Below are 21,887 nucleotides of genomic sequence, written 5' to 3'. Positions count from 1 at the left end.
TTCTCTCTCTCTTCCTCTCCTGCTCAATTGGTTTGAGCATATCAGCCCCAGGCCCTGAGGATGGCTCCATGGAGCCTCTGCCTCAGGCACTAAAACAAAGTAGCTTAGTTGTGAGCACGGCCCCAGATGATCCCAGATGGGGTTGCAGGGTGGATCCCAATCGGGGTGCATGCGGGAATCTCTCTATCTCCCCTCCTCTTGCTTGGGAAAAAAAATAAAAGAATTCATTCTTAAAAAGTTCCTAATTTCTATAAGATATTAGGTGATAACATTATGCTTAAAATAGAAATGTTTCTCTGCCATAATGTTCCCAGAATTAGTAACCAAACCAGGATCTGCCTGTTTCATAGTCATGGCCTCTGTATGAACTTCTCTTTCCCACTCATATATACTTAGTAATTTATGTATCCCTATGATGTCTAATTCTCTTCTACCAGTCTCCAGAACTATAGAAAGAAGAGCCCAAAAATAAAGTCTCAGGGAACTTCCCCAAGGGTCTCATATTTTTCATGACTAAGAGAACTGAGAAGAATAGATAGAAATTCCTACTTACATGAAGGGCGAGGGTGCCCTTATTTCCTCACCTGGGTGCATAGGGAATGGTTTGTGGCTTCACTTGGTTAAAGGTATAGATTAGTTTTTGAGCAGCTCTTTGCTGTTGAATTTCCTACAACATAGGGAGCATTGATAAAATACTGGTTTACTATCACATGCTCACTAATTAATGATCAGAAATTACTAGAAACCTCCCATGTGTAAATTTCAGCTTTATTAAACTACTACTTCTCCCCACTCCAAAAGCAAAAAGCTCTACAGAACAAAAATAACAAAATGCTACTCCCTCCAAAAAAAGAATAAGCCATCTTTTGGGTTAATCACAATGTAGCCAGATCTTTCTTTAACCTGTCCATCTGGGCTCTAGGTTTCTGACTTACCCTGAGGCACAGATGCAGCACAGTACTCTCCTGGAACATTTTGTGCCATGTCTGCACAACCTCAGGAAGAAAGGACTTCACAATGAAAACCTGCCCCGGCTTGAGATTGTCATCCTCAGACCAGGTGCTGATGACTCTCATGGCTCTGCGGAGGCCACCATCCATCTCTTCTCGAGACAACACCTGGATTATTGCAGCTCTCCCATGCTGGGACCAAGAAGACATGCTTTTATCAAGATTCAAAGGAGAACTCTCCTCCAGCCTGTAGACAGTTACTTCTTCTCCGGCTACAAAGAGAAGTGTAGGTGAGGAGTTCAGTGAGATCTTGTCTGTGACATGAAGGACATCCTAAATGTCAACTCAGAATTGGTTTAGTTTCCCAAATGATCAGAGGAAAATGAGAATTTCACCTACACAGGAACTAGGAGAAAGTAAAGACATGGACCATGTTTTTATCTTATTTGTTGTCCAATAAAGAGGGAGAGGGGGAGAAGGGACAAATATCAGATGATATACAAGAATTAAGTTGTTCTTATCATAGACTATAACTGGGCAAAGACAAAATCAAAGTAGAAAGGATATATAAACAAAATCAAAGTAGTAAGGACAAATACTTCTAAAGAGATCATTTAACTCTGTGTTTTTCATTATCATCCCCCTGATGAGCATTATTAGACTTTTTTCTAATTGCCCCTCCCATGACATTTTAATACCAAAGATATACTGTATATCCATTTATGTGTCATACACACACACACACACACACACACACACACACACATAAGCATGTGTATGTGTATATCTTTGCTTTATACATAAAAAGAAAAGGATGTTTTTGTTCCCTTGGGGATGATGATATCACCTCCGTTGAGAATGCATGGTTCAACCCAGTTGAGTTAAATAGAATCAAGGTCATATCCCAGACTATCTCCTTCCTTTGTGCATTTTACACAAGTTACTTAAAGCCTTACTTTCTTTATCAGTAAAATGGGAGTGAAAATAACTCTCATCCCTTCTTTGGGTTGTAAAAATTAACTGTTAAACCTGTCCAATGTGAATTAGAACCTCTGCTACAAAAATTCAATCCCACTTAAAAATTTTTATACACAAAATGCTCTTTAACTGCTATACAGCTTCCACTTTTGGGCTGTTGAACAGGGAACGATTCTTGTCCAGTTTAGATCCCACCTGATTAGTGTTTAATGCTTCACAACAGAAGTAACATTTTATATACAACTTCTGCCAGCCTGTATTTCATTTTCTCCTTTAACCTCTGCTGCAAATGGCTTTTTTGGTGAACACTGTACTAGTTTACCAGGAAAGAAATCGATTTTCTCACTCTTACACTGAAATGCTTACTAAAAAACATGTCTAGTAAATGCTTAGTAACATATTTTCAAGTATTTATTCTTGGTGCTCATATAAATGCCACCGGATATCTCTTTGGAGTATTCAGAAGAGTTACTGCGTTGCAAACCCAGCCATGGAGCCAAGTGGAAGAGAAGGCATCTGCATCAACAATCAGAAGCCACCTGATCTGTCCCCATGTGAAGAGTCTGAGGAGAATCAAGATCTAGGGCAGTGTAGGGACTCTTCTTGTATTGTCAATTGGCCGGACAGAGAAACTCTTGTAGCCCCGGCGAATGCGAGCTTGTTTTTCTTTACTACTTCAGCCTTTAAAATGACATTTGCTTTCTGAGCTAAGAGCAATTAGTCCACATGAAATAAAACAAATAAAAAACAATATACAAAGCATTTCTCTTCAGATGCCTGTTAGCTTTTACCGTACTGACATTTATCGCTTTCTTCTTTGTTTATTACACATGGTTGGTTGGTTCTTTTCTTTCCTACTTACTTCCAGACTTAAATCAGTGAATGCCAGGTGCAACATTATTGCTTTTTTCCCAACTTCTGCTCATTATGGGTCCCCTCCCCATAGTATTAGACGTTGATGCTAGATGCTGGTCAGGTGGTTAACAAGTTTCTGTTTAAGGAAATAAATCTCACTAAACTGCAACCATCAGCAAAACAAAATCTGATTTTGATTTACTCAAACATTATGCTTCTGCCCTTGGCACAGCCTCAAGAAGGTAGAAATAGCACTCACCAAAGAGTTGGATTGGTGTAAATGGTATGGTCTGAGAAAGCCTCATTAAATTGTTCCTTTCAATGGCTGCAAACAAAAACAGATTTACTGTTTTAAGTATGCATCAGTGGGCTGAGCCCACAGAAAGCCTCCCTACATCAATATATTCATATAATATTAAAATATTCCATTTCAAAGACCCTTAATTTTTACCTTTATCAAAAATATTATCTATTTTTATACAGTACTTAAACTCAATCTTATACAGGATATCCCTATTTTAGGAATAGATGATGTGAAATTATATAACATGGTCTAAGGTAGGACTATCACCTCTGCCTCCCTGAGAACCAAATCACATACTAGTTCATACACATATATGAAACTTCCTTTTAAAGAGTATTTTAATCTGTGGTCTTTATTCCCTGGTTTTTCTTTTCCAGAGTGAATCTAATGTACAGTGGACTGTGGAGACATCTACTGTTGACTTTGCACAGTTCACCTTCTTTTCCCAGAGAGAGCTGAATACCAATTTTAATTAGAAGCAAGTGATCTGCATTTTCCTGTTAAAAGCCATGTCCTAACAGATCAGAGTAAATATGAGTTATGGTATTCCTCACCAGAAACTCCCTTAAGTTGACAACCAGAGTCAAAATGTATAACAGCTGAGCTGAAAGACGCAGTAATAAGAGCCTGGAATGTGGCATCTGGACTCCACTAAGCACTATTCACTGAAGAGGAGAATTCAGGATAAGGCAGTCTATTGCTGGACCCAAAACATAAGTCCTTGATGTAATAGTAATGGTAATTATCACACCATTAAACTCTTATTCATGTACCAAGCTTTAGATTGTATAAAAGGCTTGCGCATGTATTATCTCATCCAATGCTGGCAGCAACAATGCCCAAAAGACCACCCAATGGCATGAATCCTGTTGGTTGTTAATATTACTTAACATTTCAGTGTTTCCCTCTTAATTCTCAATTAGCCCATTGACAGATTGTTCCCTAGGAAGGGCAAGTATGATGGAAGAAAGACAACTGAAGCTCTGTGAAGTTATGTTGCTTAAGAGAGTCAAGACACTTGACATCTTATTTAATTACATCCTTGTAAGGTGTCTTTGCTAAACTTACTCTGTGGGGTTGGTTATGTTCACTGAGGGCACCCCTAGGATACAACACCCTTTCTCAAAGAACTAGTAGTCTCAGGCCTGTCGCTTCCCTAATCCAAAATTTAGAGATCTCTGCCTTTGGACTGGCTTTGAACTTGTAAGGAATTAGTCAGTCTCAAGGTCATATTTCCACTTCACAATATGAACTTGCCAATACAAACTTTTTTTAAATTCAGATTCTCTTAAACCTTATTTTCCCAAATCAGTGGTAAAGTAAGAAATCTAAATATTCTTCTCATCAGAGCGAACAACACCTTTTCAAGTTGGGAGCCATATCAATACTACAAATTCATCAACATTTCTGTTTACAAATGCAGACTCACAGATGTTTAGCTCAGGTGACATGTCTATGTGCACATGCATCCTACCTGAATAATGATGGGGAAGCTCTTGAGGGCTTTTTAAGGAGGCTGAGATTTCTGAAATTATAGAGAAGATTGGCATGTTAATTACTTGGCTGGAGATAAATACATGCTTCTGAATATATTGCCTTCAAAGTTATTATTGAACAGGTTAATCAGAATAGCGTCTCGATATTCGAAAAAGATTGCCTAATATCCTTTAACCACATTATTGTGCATGGTATCCTGACAGCTTCCAATCATCAATGCAATATCTCCAAACATATTTATATAGGGAATTGAAGAAAGACAGGTAATATTAGCCTCAAAGATCTATTTCCTCTGAACCAATTATACCTCTGGGCTGCGGAAGGCACTCAGCTGCCCATCACACTCCACGACATCCCAGAAGCACAATTCTCTGAGCTCCCTACCAAGATGCAGTACCCATATAAAGACATTATTAATATCAAGTTATTAGCAGACTACTTCACTGACCTAAGATGACAACAAAATGATGGAATCACATTTAGGGGTATATACCAGAAACAAAGGAGTGAGGGAAAAACACGACACCAAGGGACTTGGTTACCGAAGGACTGTGTGCTAAGAACACCTCCTGCAAGTTTAACTGGGTCTCCATTATGTGCTCAAGTCCTAAATTACAAGGCTCCAGAGACAGCTTTTGCAACAGTTTTGCCATTTCATAAAATCAAAATTAAAGTGGAGAACTTCAGTCTCGTGGTGATAACTGCTTTATACCTAGTAGAGTAAGCAGCATAATGAGCCCCATTTCATAGATGTCTCTGCCTTTTTGTTGCTGGGTAAGGAAAGGAGCCAAAACCCCTCCCTTTAGGGGTGCCTGGTAAAAAGTAAGATCAGCAGAAAAGATTCTTCTTTCCAGAGTTCATTTAATAATAATAATAAAACTATTCTTCTCCCAATATAAATAATGCTAGTTGTGACAGATGTGAAGTAGATATGTCTCTCACCCTAGAGAAAAGCAAATATGAAATAGTGAGAGAGAAAACGTATAAACTATAATCACAGTACAGTTTGCTAAGTTATATAATTGAGGTATATATAAAAGTTTATGGAATCTTCATAGACAAATAATGTGAAATATTTTAAAAAGTATGGGCATCTAAATCTGATAAAACTGAGTTTCAATCCTGGCTTTACCATGAAAGGAGCTATGAGGTGTTGTTTGCATTGATTTAATACATATTTATTGAATACCTACTATGTACCACACACTGGTCTATGCTAAAGAGAAATAGTAGTAATGAACATAGATAAAGTCTCTGGCTATGTTCTAGTAAAAAAAAAACAACATGGAAAATAAACAAACAAGTAAATATATAATGTATATAGTTACATACTTATCAAGTTAAAAGGTTTAGAAAGTATGAGGGGTAGGGAGGTTACTATTTTATATAGTGCGGTTAAACAAGGCCTCTTTGATGAGGTGAGATTTGAGCAAACACCCAGAGGAAGTAGAGTCATATGGATAAATAAAGAGCATTCCAGGCAGAGGTAACAGCAAGTGCAAAAGCCCTGCGGCAGGACCATGCTTGCTGTGTTAAAGAGGGAGTGTGGCCAGAGTGGGTTATTCTGAGAAGAAATGAGGTTTGAGAGTTGAAGGAGGGAGAGCAGATAAATAGTCCTTTGCAGACTGTTTGGACAGAGTTTTACAGAGTGAGATGAAACACCATTTGAGCAAAAGAGTAATTCAATTTGACTCACAGATTAGAAAGTTATTTTGGCTGCTCTCTGGACATAAACAAAAAGCAACAGTTTGGTGGCCATCCTGTAACCCAGGGAAGAGATGAAGAGCAAAGTACTGTAATCAGATTCTAGATATATTTTGAAGGAATGACTGATGGGTTAGACATGGAGATGTGAGATATGGGAGATAAATATGATTACAAGATGTTGGCCTTTAAAAAAAAAAAAAGATGACTTTGGCCTTAGAATTTGGATGGATGAGTTGTCATTTCCTCAGACAGAGGAGAAGAAAGGTGAAGTATTTTGTTGGAGATGCCTTCTAGGCACCACGTGGAGGCATTAATAGGTGGGTGGTCATAGTCCGCATGGTAGAAATAATGAATGAAAGGGATGAGCCTGGATATGAGGACTGGAGCCAGGCTGTGGGGATCATTGAAATAGACAACACCATTTGCAGCCATTCCTTTAGGTAAAGGGAAGCCGCTGAAGGTTTCCATGTAAGTGATGATTTATCATTCAGAAAGATGATTCCAGTAGGAATGTGGGAAAGTTTAAAGAGAAAGGAAACAATCATAATACTAACACAATATTAAGGGCAAAAGAGAGTATACACTTTTTACTTAGGAAAATAAACACTGAAGGCTTAAAAGTAGGAGCAGTGGAGTAGAGCAAAGCAGACAGCTTCTAAAGATGGGGGTGGAGGTAACACAGAGTTAGAAGGCAAAGTTGATAGCAGAGAGTGGTGGTGTGGGAAAGACACTGTAAATGACTAAGATTTCCAGCTTGAATGAAGGAGAGGAAGTGATCAGAGAGACTAAGAGTTAGTCAACAAAGAAATCAGTGAACAGCCAGGGAAGAATAACCTCACAGAAACAGAAAATGAACAAAATAGTCAATATCAAATGTCACCAGTTTGATGACTAAAAAGAGATCATGTGACCTAACAGAGTTGGAGTTTCATTAGAATGGTAGGGCCAGATGCCATGGGCTGATGAGCAAATGTTCATTCTTTTTCAATTAATTTAGAGGTGAGGGAAAGTAGTGACATTTTCAGAGCTAGGTAAAATGAAGGAAAAGGTTATTTTCGTCTTTAGTATAGAAAATGACATAAATTTGTAGGTAGAGGAGAAGGAATCAACTGCAAAGGGGGTACTGAAAACCGAGGAAGTAGAGTGAAACAAGACCACAGAAGAGAAAGGTACCCGATCTGCATCAAGGGGTCAAGAATATGAAATAAAAAGCTCATAAAATGTGGTGATTTAAGATTATCTATTGAAAGTGGCTTTACCAGGGAGTTCTTTCATATGATTTAGCCTCATTTAATTATTTGAGTCAGAGTCCTACCGAAAACATAAAGGAAAAGGTATCCACACAGAATCTTATGAATGGCTCTTAAAGGAACAAGATGTAAAAAAGTGACAATAATGTGGTCAAAGAGTCTAAATTTGATCTCAGTGGTTATACCCTTAATCACAGAGAAAACTGGAAAATCAGTAAAAAAACAGGTAGGCAATTCAAAAGATTTAATCCAGGCACCAGTCCTGATTTATTTGGAGAAAGAGATTCAACATTCTACTTTCTATTGAACTTTCTACATGGCATAGTAGACAAAAGTCATAGATAGAATTTTAAGAACTACAAGAATCTCAACAGAAGAGTGAATCTTATCATTCATAAGATAAAAAATAAAAATGAAATGTGTAAATATAAAAACTTACTGTCAACTCCATTTGAACTTCTCAACCTGTTGAAAAATTTAAAAGTTGCTTAAGCTTTACATTTTTCCATGACCAAAGAAAGGAAAAGTATGTGAAACAGTAACAATACAAAGTCTATACACATATGTATATATTTCATTTAAAGTATCAGTTACCTTTGACCCCTATCTTTAACAATAAAGAAATAGTTTACAATTACTTTCATAGAAAAATGAGCAGCAGATATGCATGTATTCATTTACTATTTATGCCCTAAGCTAACTGAAAAGCAGTTGTTGGTTTTGGTTTTAATTAGCTATGTAATCACACAACATATGTAAGATTTAACTGGGTTTGTGTGGTTCTGGATCAATTGATCTAAAGGATTTCTGAACTATTTAAAGTAGATGCCTACAAATGAGTCTGTGAGTGTCTCCAGACAAACCTACAAATCAGTTTCATTAGCCCATGTGGCCCCTAAATGTTCACAGGCTGAATTAGCTCCTTTTAAATTGTTACTTGTCCTGCTCAAGTGCACAAGTGGCCACTGGCAAGTCTGAGTGAATGCATTCAAAGAATATCTTCAGTATTTAAGGTCCTTGGGGAAGAAAGTACAATTACAATTATTGTTTAATTTCATGCTGCAATAACCCACCACTCTGCATGAGCAAAAACTACTGCACCTTTGGGAGAAGGAAGACTTGTGTGCTTTAAGTCAAAAGGCAGGCTCACACAAAGAGACCTTGATGTGAGCTCCAGAAAAAAAAGTCATCTCTAGTGGAGCTGACGTAGACTGAAAGCACATTTCACAGGTTTTGGTACAAACTGGCCTTTTATAGTACAGATGGTTTTGAATTCTGCTCTTATGGCTGTATAAACGTTTAATTTGATGCTATAACTGGGAAAGTCCAGAAAACTTTACAAACAAAATAGAATGATGATTGCTTGTTTAATTTTAAAATTTTATTTCTCTGAATAAATTAAATTCTAGGATACCTAAGCCTACAACCACGTAAGTTCTCTATCTCCTCTCTCTCTCTACCCCGTCTTTCTTTTTCTCTCTGTCTCCATACTTCTCAAAGAGTTACTGCCTTGACAAACACTTAGGATGTTAATAAGATACCAAAAATAAAAAAAGATCAATCTCATAAACAAAAAACCCCAAAATTTTTAAAGAAAAATTATTTTGAAAACTAAAATTGAGAGCATCATCAAGTCTTTACCCTGTCTTTTTCTTTAGACAAGATAGCTTCATTTCTACTGTTTAATGCAAATTTCACAATCTTATCTCTCAGAAAAGATATGATGCTTATTATTCCATGTGTGCTTCTTTGACATGGAAAAGACAAATAGCTAATTTGCTGTAGTAGTAGGTGCTTCATTATATTCTTAAAAGGCACTGAGATGAGATGTTGGTGCCAGAAACAGGACAATTTGGAGAATAAATGATTTTCATTTCTTGCTAACAAAAGAAAAATATTGTCATTTGACAAACACTATTTTTTCTACTTTTCTGACCAAATTAATCTGTGTTCCCAATCAGCTTTAGAACAAGAAGAAGAAGAAGAAGAAGAAGCAGCCTCCGCTGCCAAAGATGCTACAGACAAACATCTAAAAATACTCACAGGGAGTTTCTATTGAGGTTGCTGCTCCAGAAATTCCATGAAGAGCTTTTACCCAGATCCTGAGAAGAAAGGGAAAGTCATTATATGGTCACCCAATGTTCTTCCATCCCAAGCTCATGGTAACATGTTTGCAAAACACAGTCCTTGGAAAGTATAGTCCTTTCTCTCCCTTCCCTTCCTGTAGCTCAGTATTTATCTTTTTCTAAACATACTAAACGTAGGCTAGAAAAATGCATAATGTTAGCACAAAATCTGAGTAATCTGTTGATGACTTGAAAGAATGAAATTATTTTTATGGTGACAGGAAAGAGAAAATGTAATACATAAAGGTTTTTACAGAAATGAGAGTGATCATATAAAATCAGGTAAAGAACTCAGCTAGCTATACAAACAGCACATCCAAAGGAGCAGTCTATACAGAGACAAATTGGGAAGACAGAAAAATGCAATCCAAATGAATCAACAAGAGAAATTCCCAGAAAAAGAACTGAATGAGATGTAAATAACCAAGATACCAGATGTGGAGTTTAGAATAATGATTGTTAGGATGCTCAAGGATCTTAGAGCAACAATAGATGAACAAAATGAGCACCTAAATAAAGAGATAGCGGAGATGATGTCAGAGTAATGGCGCGGTAGGAAGCGATACCAATAAATCTCCCCCAAAACTCAACAAGATCTTCAACCAGAAACAGAAAAACCTATCCTTGGAGCCTCCAGATGTTTCGCAATACACGCGAAGGTATGGTTGAGCGAAAAATTGGCTAAATGTATAATCAAACCCCAAAGGAAATAGGGAGTAAGAAATGCTCCGCCTTCCTCACTAACCTAAACAGGGCGGCTTTCACTGGGAACTGAGAATATAGAAACTGAGGCGGGCAAAGGGGGTGAATAGATCCAGTACAAACAGCCGAATCAGGCTGTGGCATAGAGATCCAAGCCAAGGAAAAACTGTTCCTGTGGCAACCCGGGCAATACAAGCTAAGACTTGCGCCAAACCCAGACAAAGACAGACAAGTGGGGCAGCCATTTTCCCCAATCTCCTGGTCGGCGCGCGCAGATAGTGGGCGAGAGATTCCTTCCAAAGCCCCGGGAGTGGGCGCCCGTGTTATCCCACAGAGAGGCAGAGTCAGAGGCCTTTGTGTGGGCCAAAAGCAGAATTTCCGGGCCACCCCAGCACCCTGGGAAAGCTGCGCATGGAGAGGGAGCGAGAACTAATTCCAATGCTGGAACTTTTCCGTGCGGGAGGGGGATTCATTCAGAGGGTGAGGCGGCTGGCCTGATATCCTGGTCTGCGCGCACGGAGAGTCAGCGAGAGATTCCTCCCAGCACCTCAGGAGTGGGCGCCCGTGTTATCCCAGAGAGGGGCAGAGTCAGAGGCCTCTGTGTGGGCCAAAAGCAGGATCACCGGGCTGCCCCAGCGCCCTGGGAAAGCCGTGCATGGGGACGGAGCGAGAGCCAATTCTAACGCTGGAACTTTTCCATGCGGGTGGGGGTTTCACTCAGAAGGTGAGGCGGCTGGCCTGATATCCTGGTCTGTGCGCGCAGATAGTGAGTGAGAGATTCCTCCGAGTGCCTTGGCAGTGCCCACCCGTGTAATCCCACAGAGACAGGGGCCTTTGTGTGGGCCCAAAAGTGGAATCTCGGGCTGCCCTAGCGCCTTGAAAAAGCCGCGCCCGGGGACGGAGCAAGAGCCAATTCCAACGCTGGAACTTTTCCATGCGGGTGGGGGTTTCACTCAGAGTGTGAGACTGCTGGCCTGATACCTGGTCTGCGTGTGCAGATAGTGGGCAAGAGATTCCTCCAAGTGCCTCGGCAGTGCGCTCCCGTGTTATCTCACAAAGTGGCAGAGCCAGAGGTCTTTGAGTGGGTGGAAGCCCCGCCTGATTATGCTAGCAGCTCTGACTGACTGAGCCTTACCCAGAGCCTTGTGCTGAGTGAGAATAGAGTGGGGAGTTGCCAGCTCTTTGAGCCTCTTACTACCCAGGCAGAGGCAACAGCAACCCCATAGCTGGATTATCAGGCTACTAATTGAGGAAGGGAAGACTAGGAGAAAGGCTCCAGGAACACGGACTCTCTCACTGGCAGAGCCTATAAATGCTAATGAGCCTCGACTGTCAACGAGACTGAAGCACAATACACGACATCGCCATAGAGACTTATCAATTGCAAACCTCTACCTGAGCATGCCAAAGGGGCAGAATCTGAGGTACAGAGACACTGACCAGGAAGAGGGAGAGAAAAGAAAAAGCAAGAAGATAACCTCTCAAAATCAAGAATAATACGCAGACTTTATAGCCTATCCCATTTTATTATATTTGTTCATTTGTTTCTCTTATCTTCATTCTTGATATTTTTTATTCCTCCTCCAATTTAGTCATTTAACTCTCTGCAGGTCTTACTCTCTCCTCTCCTTGAACTACACTACCCATAAGTGTTACATCTCCCATTATCTTTTCTTTCCTCTTTCTTTCTCTCTATGAGGGTTGCAATCCAAAACTCTTAACTCTCTCTCTCCTCTTTTTTCTTTTTTCTTCTTTTAGTGGTTCCCTCTTTTTTTCTCTCTCTCTCTCTTTCTTTTCTCCCTCTATATTAGTTTCTTCCTTTCTCCTTTACGTCTCCTCTCATTCAAACCTCAATAATGAACAATATTTTATCTGGGACTCAAACTTATGTTTGTGGCATTTTGGTGAGTTTTTACTTTACCTTTTTAACACACTAGCAGTGCTCCCATCCCTGGCTCTCCATTTTATCTAGTTCTTGTTCCACTAAATACAATAGTAATTTTTAAATTTGTCCCCCCATTTTCCTGTTTCCCTCTTATTCCTCTCATCATAACTCTTAGTCAACCAACACCTAAAAGCAAATCATTTTATTCTTGACCCAATTTTTTTTCTTATTTGCTTTTTGTGGGTCCATACGCCCTTTTTTTTTTCTTTTTTTCTTTCTTTTTTTTTTTTTTGCCCCTTTATTACTTCTTCCCAATTCAGGCCCTCCATTACAGGCATTGTTTGTTCTATTTAGTACAATAAAATTCACAGTTCACCACAAGATTTTCTCAAGAAAGAGGGGAGAGGAGAGGAGAGGAGAGAAAAAAAGGGGGGGGAATCATTTTTTTTTAATTTAATTTTATTTTTCTTTATTTCATTATTAATTTTTTTTAAAAAAAACAACTCTTTTCGATTTTTTATTTTTTTAACTTTTTATTCTTTATTAAATCTCATTAATACTATCAACAAAACCACCCTCAGATGCCACTAAGGAAGAGAAAATCGAATATCATGGATACAAAAGAAAGAGAGGTAACACAGCTAGATGAGGAAAAATCTATGGAGAAAAAATTTAATATATTGGAAACCTTGGAGCTAAATGAACGAGATTTTAAGATAGAAATCCTAAAAATCCTCCGAGATATACAAGAAAACACAGAAAGGCAATTTAGGAAGCTCAGAAAACAACTCGACGAACACAAAGAATATATTTCCAAGGAAATTGAAACTATAAAAACAAATCAAACAGAGATGAAAAACTCAATTCACGAGCTGAAAAATGAGGTAACAAGCTTAGCTAATAGAACAGGCCAGATAGAAGAGAGGATTAGTGAAATAGAAGACAAGCAACTTGAGGCACAACAGAGAGAAGAGACTCAAAAATTAAAAAAAAATGAGATAGCCCTACAAGAATTATCTGACTCCATCAAAAAGAATAACATAAGAATAACAGGTATATCAGAGGGAGAAGAGAGAGAAAATGGAATGGAGAACATAAACAAATAGATGAGAACTTCCCAAGCCTGTGGAAAGAACTAAAGCCTCAAATTCAAGAAGCAAACAGAACTCCGAGTTTTCTTAACCCCAACAAACCTACTCCAAGGCATATCATAATGAAATTGGCACAAACCAATGCCAAAGAAAAAATTCTCAAGGCAGCCAGGGAAAAGAAGAATACAACATATAAAGGAAGGCCCATTAGATTATCATGAGATTTCTCAGCAGAAACTCTACAAGCTAGAAGAGAGTGGACCCCAATATTTAAAGTCCTGAAAGAGAGGAACTTCCAGCCACGAATACTATACCCATCAAAGCTATCCTTCAAATATGAAGGAGAAATAAAAACATTCACAGATACAGAAAAGATGAGGGAATTTATCATCAAAAAAACCACACTCCAGGAATTACTAAAGGGGTTCTCCAATCAGATACAAAGAACAAAAAAAAAAAACAGAGCCACAAGTAAAAGCTCCAAGAAGAACACAATAAAACCAAATTTAAACTGTGACAACAACAAAAAGAAAGGGAGGGAGAGGATGGAGATTAACAGTAGCAAAGGACGATGGATGGCAAAAGTACTCACAAAATAGTGCGCTACAATGAACAGGGTAGGAAACCTTTTCATTACTTAAAGGTAACCACCATTGAAAAAACCACCACAGAAGCACATGAGATAAAAAAGATAGCAACAGAGGAAAGATGTATGGAATACAACCAAATAAAAACAAAAGATAGAAAAATGAAAGACAAGGATCAAACAAGACACAAAACTAACAGAAAGCAATATATAAAATGGCAATAGGGAACTCACAAGTGTCAATAATTACACTAAATGTAAACGGATTAAACTCACCAATAAAAAGGCACAGAGTAGCAGAATGGATTAAAAAAGAAAATCCAACTGTATGCTGCCTACAGGAAACTCATCTAAGTAATAAGGATAAAAACAAATTCAAAGTGAAAGGCTGGAAAACAATACTTCAAGCAAATAACGTCCAAAAAAAAGCAGGTGTAGCAATACTCATATCTGCTAATGCTGACTACAAGACAGCAAAAGTACTCAGAGACAAAAATGGCCATTTCATAATGGCTAAGGGGACACTGAATCAAGAAGACATAACAATTCTTAATATATATGCACCAAACCAAGGAGCACCAAAATATATAAGAAAGCTACTTATTGACCTTAAAACAAAAACTAACAAAAATACAATCATACTTGAAGACCTCAATACACCGCTGATGGCTCTAGATCAGTCATCCAAACAGAGAATCAACAAAGATATAGTGGCCTTAAACAAAACACTCGAGCACCTGGATATGATAGACATCTACAGGACATTTCATCCCAAAGTGACTGAGTATACTTTTTTCTCCAGTGTACATGGATCATTCTCAAGAATTGACCATATGTTGAGCCACAAAAACAACATCAGCAAATTCAGAAAAATCGAAGTTGTACCAAGCATATTTTCTGATCATAAAGCCTTGAAACTAGAATTCAACTGCAAAAAACAGGGAAAAAATCCCACAAAAATGTGGAAACTAAACAACATACTTTTAAAGAATGAATGGGTCAAAGAAGAAATAAGTGCAGAGATCAAAAGATATATACAGACTAATGAAAATGACAATACGACATATCAGAATCTATGGAATGCAGCAAAAGCAGTGATAAGAGGGAAGTTCATATCACTTCAGGCATATATGAACAAACAAGAGAGAGCCCAAGTGAACCACTTAACTTCACACCTTAAGGAACTAGAAAAAGAAGAACAAAGACAACCCAAAACCAGCCAAAGAAAGGAGATAATAAAAATCAGAGCAGAAATAAATGAAATAGAGAACAGAAAAACTATAGAAAAAATTAATAGAACGAGGAGCTGGTTCTTTGAGAAGATCAACAAAATTGACAAACCCTTGGCAAGACTTACCAAGGGAAAAAGAGAAAGAACTCATATAAACAAAATCCAAAATGAAAGAGGAGGAATCACCACAGACACTGTAGATATACAAAGAATTATTGTAGAATACTATGAAAAACTTTATGCCAATAAATTCAACAACCTAGAAGAAATGGATAAATTCCTAGAACAATACAACCTTCCTAGACTGAGTCATGAAGAAGCAGAAAACCTAAACAGACCAATCAGCAGGGAGGAAATAGAAAAAACTATTAAAAACCTCCCCAAAAATAAAAGTCCAGGCCCAGACGGTTATACTAGTGAATTCTATCAAACATTCAAAGAAGACTTGGTTCCTATTCTTGGTCTTCCAAAAAATTGAAGAAGAAGCAATACTTCCAAACACATTTTATGAGGCCAACATAACCCTCATACCAAAACCAGGCAAGGATGGCACAAAAAAAGAAAACTACAGACCAATATCTCTAATGAATACAGATGCTAAAATACTAAACAAAATACTAGCAAACAAAATACAACAACATATTAAAAAGATAATACATCATGATCAAGTGGGATTCATCCCAGAATCTCAAGGATGGTTCAACATATGTAAAACGTTTAACGTAATACACCATATCAACAAAACAAAGAACAAAAACCACATGATCTTATCAATAGACACAGAAAAGGCTTTCGATAAAATACAACACAATTTTTTGTTTAAGACTCTCAACAAAATGGGTATAGAAGGAAAATATCTCAACATGATAAAGGCCATATATGATAAACCATCAGCTAACATCATATTAAATGGCACTAAACTGAAGGCTTTCCCTCTTAAATCAGGAACAAGACAGGATTGTCCACTCTCTCCACTCTTATTTAATGTGGTACTAGAGGTTCTTGCCACAGCAATTAGACAAGACAAAGAAATAAAAGGCATACATATCGGAAAAGAAGAAGTAAAGGTATCACTTTTTGCAGATGATATGATTCTATACATTGAAAATCCCAAAGAATCCACAAAAAGACTACTAGAAAGAATAAACCAATACAGTAAGGTCGCAGGATACAAAATTAACATACAGAAGTCAATAGCCTTTCTATATGCCAACAATGAAACATTTGAGAACGAACTCAAAAGAACAATCCCCTTCACGATTGCAACAAAAAAAATAAAATACTTAGGAATAAACATAACAAAGAATATAAAGGACTTATATAATGAAAACTATAAACCATTGTTAAGGGAAATCGAAAAAGATATAATGAGATGGAAGAATATACCTTGTTCTTGGTTAGGAAGAATAAATATAATCAAGATGGCCATATTACCCAAAGCAATATACAAACTTAATGCAATTCCCATCAAAATTCCAATGACATTTTTTAAAGAAATGGAGCAAAAAATCATCAGATTTATATGGAACTATAAAAAACCCCGAATAGCCAAAGCAATCCTAAAGAAAAAGAATGAAGCTGGGGGCATTACAATACCTGACTTCAAACTATATTATAGGGCCACAACAATCAAAACAGCATGATATTGGCAGAAAAATAGACACTCAGAACAATGGAACAGAATAGAAAACCCAGAAATAAAACCTCATATATATAGTCAAATAATTTTTGATAAAGGGACCAAGAACACACAATGGAGAAAAGAAAGCCTCTTCAATAAATGGTGCTGGGAAAACTGGAAAGCCACATGCAAAAGAATGAAACTGGACTACATTCTGTCCCCCTGTACTAAAATTAACTCAAAATGGATCAAAGATCTAAACATAAGACCTGAAACAATTAAGTGCATAGAAGAAGACATAGGTACTAAACTCATGGACCTGGGTTTTAAAGAGCATTTTATGAATTTGACTCCAATGGCAAGAGAAGTGAAGGCAAAAATTAATGAATGGGACTACATCAGACTAAGAAGTTTTTGCTCAGCAAGAGAAACTGATAACAAAATAAACAGAAAGCCAACTAAATGGGAAATGATATTTTCAAACAACAGCTCAGATAAGGGCCTAATATCCAAAATATACAAAGAACTCATAAAACTCAACAACAAACAAACAAACAATCCAATAAAAAAATGGGAAGAGGACATGAACAGACACTTCTCCCAGGAAGAAATACAAATGGCCAACAGATATATGAAAAGATGCTCATCTTCATTAGTTATTAGAGAAATGCAAATCAAAACTGCAATGAGATACCACCTCACACCTGTTAGATTAGCTATCATTAACAAGACAGGTAATAACAAATGTTGGAGAGGCTGTGGAGAAAAAGGAACCCTCATACACTGTTGGTGGGAATGTAAAGTAGTACAACCATTATGGAAGAAAGTATGGTGGTTCCTCAAAAAACTGAAAATAGAATTACCTTATGACCCAGCAATCCCTCTACTGGGTATATACCCCCAAAACTCAGAAACATTGATACGTAAAGACACATGCAGCCCCATGTTCATTGCAGCATTGTTCACAGTGGCCAGGACATGGAAACAACCAAAAAGCCCGTCAATAGATGACTGGATAAAGAAGATGTGGCACTTATACACTATGGAATACTACTCAGCCATAAGAAATGATGACATCGGATCATTTACAGCAAAATGGTGGGATCTTGATAACATTATACGAAGTGAAATAAGTAAATCAGAAAAAAACAGGAACTGCATTATTCCATACGTAGGTGGGACATAAAAGTGAAACTAAGAGACATTGATAAGAGTATGGTGGTTACGGGGGGAGGGGGGAGAGGGAGAGGGAAAGGGGGAGGGGGAGGGGCACAAAGAAAACTAGATAAAAGGTGACAGAGGACAATCTGACTTTGGGTGATGGGTATGCAACTTAAGTAAATGACAAGATAACCTGGAGTTGTTATCTTTGAATATATGTATCTTGATTTATTAATGTCACCCCATTAAAAATAAAATTATTAAAAAAATAAAAAAAGAGATATTAAGCATCAAAAAGGACACTGAAATCATAAAAAAGAATCAGAAATAAATGACAAATACAATATCAGAAATTAAGACTATACTAGAAAGAATTAAAAGCAGGCTGGTTGAAGCAGAGGATCGAATCAGTGAATTAGAGGACAAGATAAACAAAAGCATGGAAGCAGAACAGCAAAAAGAAAAGAGGATCAAAAAGTCTGAAGAAACTCTAAGAGAGCTCTGTGACAACATGAAGAGAAACAACATTCGCATCATAGGGGTTTCTGAAGGAGAAGAGAACGAATGAGGAATAGAGAACCTGATTGAAGAAATCATAGCTGAAAACATCCCTAAATTGATGAAAGAAAAAGTCACACAATTTCAAGAAGCACAGAGAATCCCATTAAAGAGGAACCCAAAGAGACCTACACCAAGACACATCATAACTAAAATACCAAAGCTAAGAGATAAAGAAAGAGCACTAAAAGCTGCAAGAGAAAAGCAGCCAATCACCTACAAAGGAGCCCCCTTAAGGATGACATCCAACTTTTCAACAGAAACACTTGAGGCCAGAATGGAATGGCAAGAAATATTCAAAGTAATGCAAAACATCAGCCTACAACCAAGACTCCTTTATCCAATAAGGCTATCATTTAAAATGGAAGGAGAAATAAAAACCTTTCCAGACAAAAAAAAACCCTCAAGTAATTCATTACAACCAAACCAATGCTGCAAGAAATGGTGAGCCCTGCTGTAAACAAAACAAAGGGAAAAACAATCTAGTAAAAGAGGAGTGTAGATTTAAAGAGTAAAATGGGGCCCTGGCAGGTTGGCTCAGCGATGGAGCGTCGGCCTGGCATGCGGGGGACCCGGGTTCAATTCCCGGCCAGGGCACATAGGAGAGGCGCCCATTTGCCTCTCCACTCCCCTCTCCTTCCTCTCTGTTTCTCTCTTCCCCTCCCACAGCCGAGGCTCCATTGGAGCAGAGATGGCCCGGGCGCTGGGGATGGCTCCTTGGCCTCTGCCCCAGGCACTAGAGTAGCTCTGGTCACGGCAGAGCGACGCCCCAGAGGGGCAGAGCATCGCCCCCTGGTGGGCAGAGCATCGCCCCCTGGTGGGCGTTCCGGGTGGATCCTGGTCGGGCGCATGCGGGAGTCTGTCTGACTGTCTCTCCCCATTTCCAGCTTCGGAAAAATACAAAAAAATATATATATATATTTTTTAAATATATTAAAATATATTAAAAATATATATATATAAAGAGTAAAATGGCAATAAACAAATACATATCAATAATAACCTTAAATGTATATGGATTAAATGATCCAATCAAAAGACATAGGGTAGCTGCGTTGATAAGAAAACAGGATTTTTACATATGCTGTCCAGAAGAGACCCACCTCAAAACAAAAGTACACATAGACTGAAAGTAAAGGGATGGAAATAATATTTCATGCAAATGGAAATGAAAAAAAAAAGCTGGGGTAGCAATACTTATATCTGACAAAATAGACTTTAAAACAAAGGCTATATAGTAAGGCATGAAGAAGGTCACTAGATAATAATAAAGGGAGCAATCCAACAGAAAGATATAACCATTATAAATATCTATATGCCTAATATAGGAGCACCTAAAGATATGAAGCAGATTTTGATGGACATAAAGGGCTAGATCAACAGCAATACTATAATAGTAGGGGATTTCAATACCCCACTAACATCAATGAATAGATCCTCAAGAAAGAAATTAACAAAGAAACAGCAGCCTTAACGGACACACTAGATCAACTGGATTTAATAGATATCTTCAGAACTTTTTACCCTAAAACAGCAGGATATATATTCTTTTCATGTGCTCATGGTACATTCTCTAGGACAGACCACATATTAGGACACAAAACAAGTTTCACTAAATTTAAGAAGATTGAAATCATATCAAGCATCTTCTCTGATCACAATGGAATGAAACTAGAAATCAACCACAATAGGAAAACTGAAAAACATTCAAACACTTGGAAACTAAATAGCATGTTATTAAATAATGAATGGGTTAACAATGAAATCAAGGACGAAATCAAAAACATTCTGAAACAAATGAAAATGAACACACAACAACTCAAAATTTATCAGACACAGCACAAGCAGCACTGATAATTAAGTTCATAGCATTACAGGCATACCTTAAGAAGAAAAAGCTCAAATAAACAACTTAATCCTGCATCTAAAAGAACTAGAAAAAGAACAGCAAGTAAAGCCCAGAGGAAGTAGACAGAAGGAAATAATAAAGATCTGAGCAGAAATAAATGATATAGAGGCAAAACACACAAACACACACACACACACACACACACACACACACAAGAAAACAATACAGAATTTCAGTGAAACCAAGAGCTGGTTCTTTGAAAAGGTAAACAAGATTGATGAACCTTTAACCAGACTCACCAAGAAAAAAAGAGAGAGGACTCAAATAAATAAAATTAGAAATGAGAGTGGAGCCTGACCAGGCGGTGGCACAGTGAATAGAGCATTGGACTGGGATGCAGAGGACCCAGGTTCAAAACCCTGAGATCACCGGTTTGAGCATGGGGTCTCTGGCTTGATTGTGGGGTCATAGGCATGACCCCATGGTAGCTGGCTTGAGCCCAAAGGTTGCTTGAAGCCCAAGGTTGCTGGCTTGAGCAAAGAGTCACTCACTCTGCTGTAGCCCCCTCCCTCAAGGCACATATGGGAAAGCAATCACTGAACAACTAAGGAGCTGCAAAAAAGAATTAATGCTTATCATCTCTCTCTCTTCCTGTCTGTCTGTCGCTATTTGTTCCTCTTGCTGACTCTTTCTCTGTAAAAAAAAAGAAAAGAAAAAAGAAAAAAAAACGAGAGTGTACAATTAACAACTGACATAGAAGAAATACAAAGGATTGTAAGAAAATACTATGAAGAACTGTATGCCAAAAAGTAAGACAATCTAGATAAAATGGACAAATTCCTTGAAACATATAATCTTTCAAAAATCATTCTGGAAGAATCAGAAAACCTAAACAGACCAATTACAACAAATGAGATTGAAACAGTTATCAAAAAACTCCCAACAAACAAAAACCTTGAGCAAGATGGCTTCACAGGCGAATTCTATCAAATATTCAAAGAAGAACTAACTCCTAACCTTCCCAAGCTATTTCAAAAAAGTCAAGAGGAGGGAAGATTTCCAAGCTCTTTTTATGAGGCGAGCATAATCCTCATTCCAAAACCAGGCAAAGACAATACAAACAAAGAAAACTATAGGCCAATATCCCTGATGAGTTTAGATGCTAAAATTCTCAACAAAATACATATTAGCAAACCGGATCCAAAAATACATGAAAAAAATCATACATCATGATCAAATGGGATTTATTCTGGGGAGGTAAGGCTATTACAATATTCACAAATCAATCAATGTGATTTATCATATAAACAAAAAGAAGGGTAAAAACCACATGATAATATCAATAGATGCAGAAAAAGCATTTGATAAAATCCAGCACCCATATATGATCAAAACTCTCAGCAAAGTGGGAATACAGGGAACATACCTCAACATGATAAAGGCCATCTATGACAAACCAACAGCCAACAGCATAATCAATGGGCAAAAATTAAAAGTAATCCCCTTAAGATCAGGAACAAGGCAGGGGTGCCCCCT

At 37.8% G+C, this 21,887-nt stretch overlaps 1 protein-coding gene across 5 annotated transcripts in view; it reads right to left on the bottom strand.

Moving 5' to 3' along the window:
• Positions 1 to 21,887, bottom strand: part of TRPM6 (transient receptor potential cation channel subfamily M member 6) — a 201,118-nt gene that overhangs the window by 19,287 nt on the left and 159,944 nt on the right. For all 5 annotated transcript variants that reach the window (XM_066257076.1, XM_066257078.1, XM_066257077.1 and 2 more), the window contains 6 exons: positions 9,585 to 9,643; positions 7,981 to 8,006; positions 4,562 to 4,612; positions 3,043 to 3,108; positions 936 to 1,222; positions 585 to 667 (listed from right to left, as the gene is read on the bottom strand). In XM_066257076.1, coding sequence (XP_066113173.1) covers positions 585 to 667; positions 936 to 1,222; positions 3,043 to 3,108; positions 4,562 to 4,612; positions 7,981 to 8,006; positions 9,585 to 9,643 — 572 coding nt within the window. The remainder of the gene's footprint in view (positions 1 to 584; positions 668 to 935; positions 1,223 to 3,042; positions 3,109 to 4,561; positions 4,613 to 7,980; positions 8,007 to 9,584; positions 9,644 to 21,887) is intronic.

Source organism: Saccopteryx bilineata, chromosome 2, assembly GCF_036850765.1.
Source record: "Saccopteryx bilineata isolate mSacBil1 chromosome 2, mSacBil1_pri_phased_curated, whole genome shotgun sequence".
In the NCBI taxonomy this organism is placed as follows: Eukaryota; Metazoa; Chordata; class Mammalia; order Chiroptera; family Emballonuridae; genus Saccopteryx; species Saccopteryx bilineata.
This window is presented reverse-complemented; position numbering and strand designations above follow the sequence as displayed.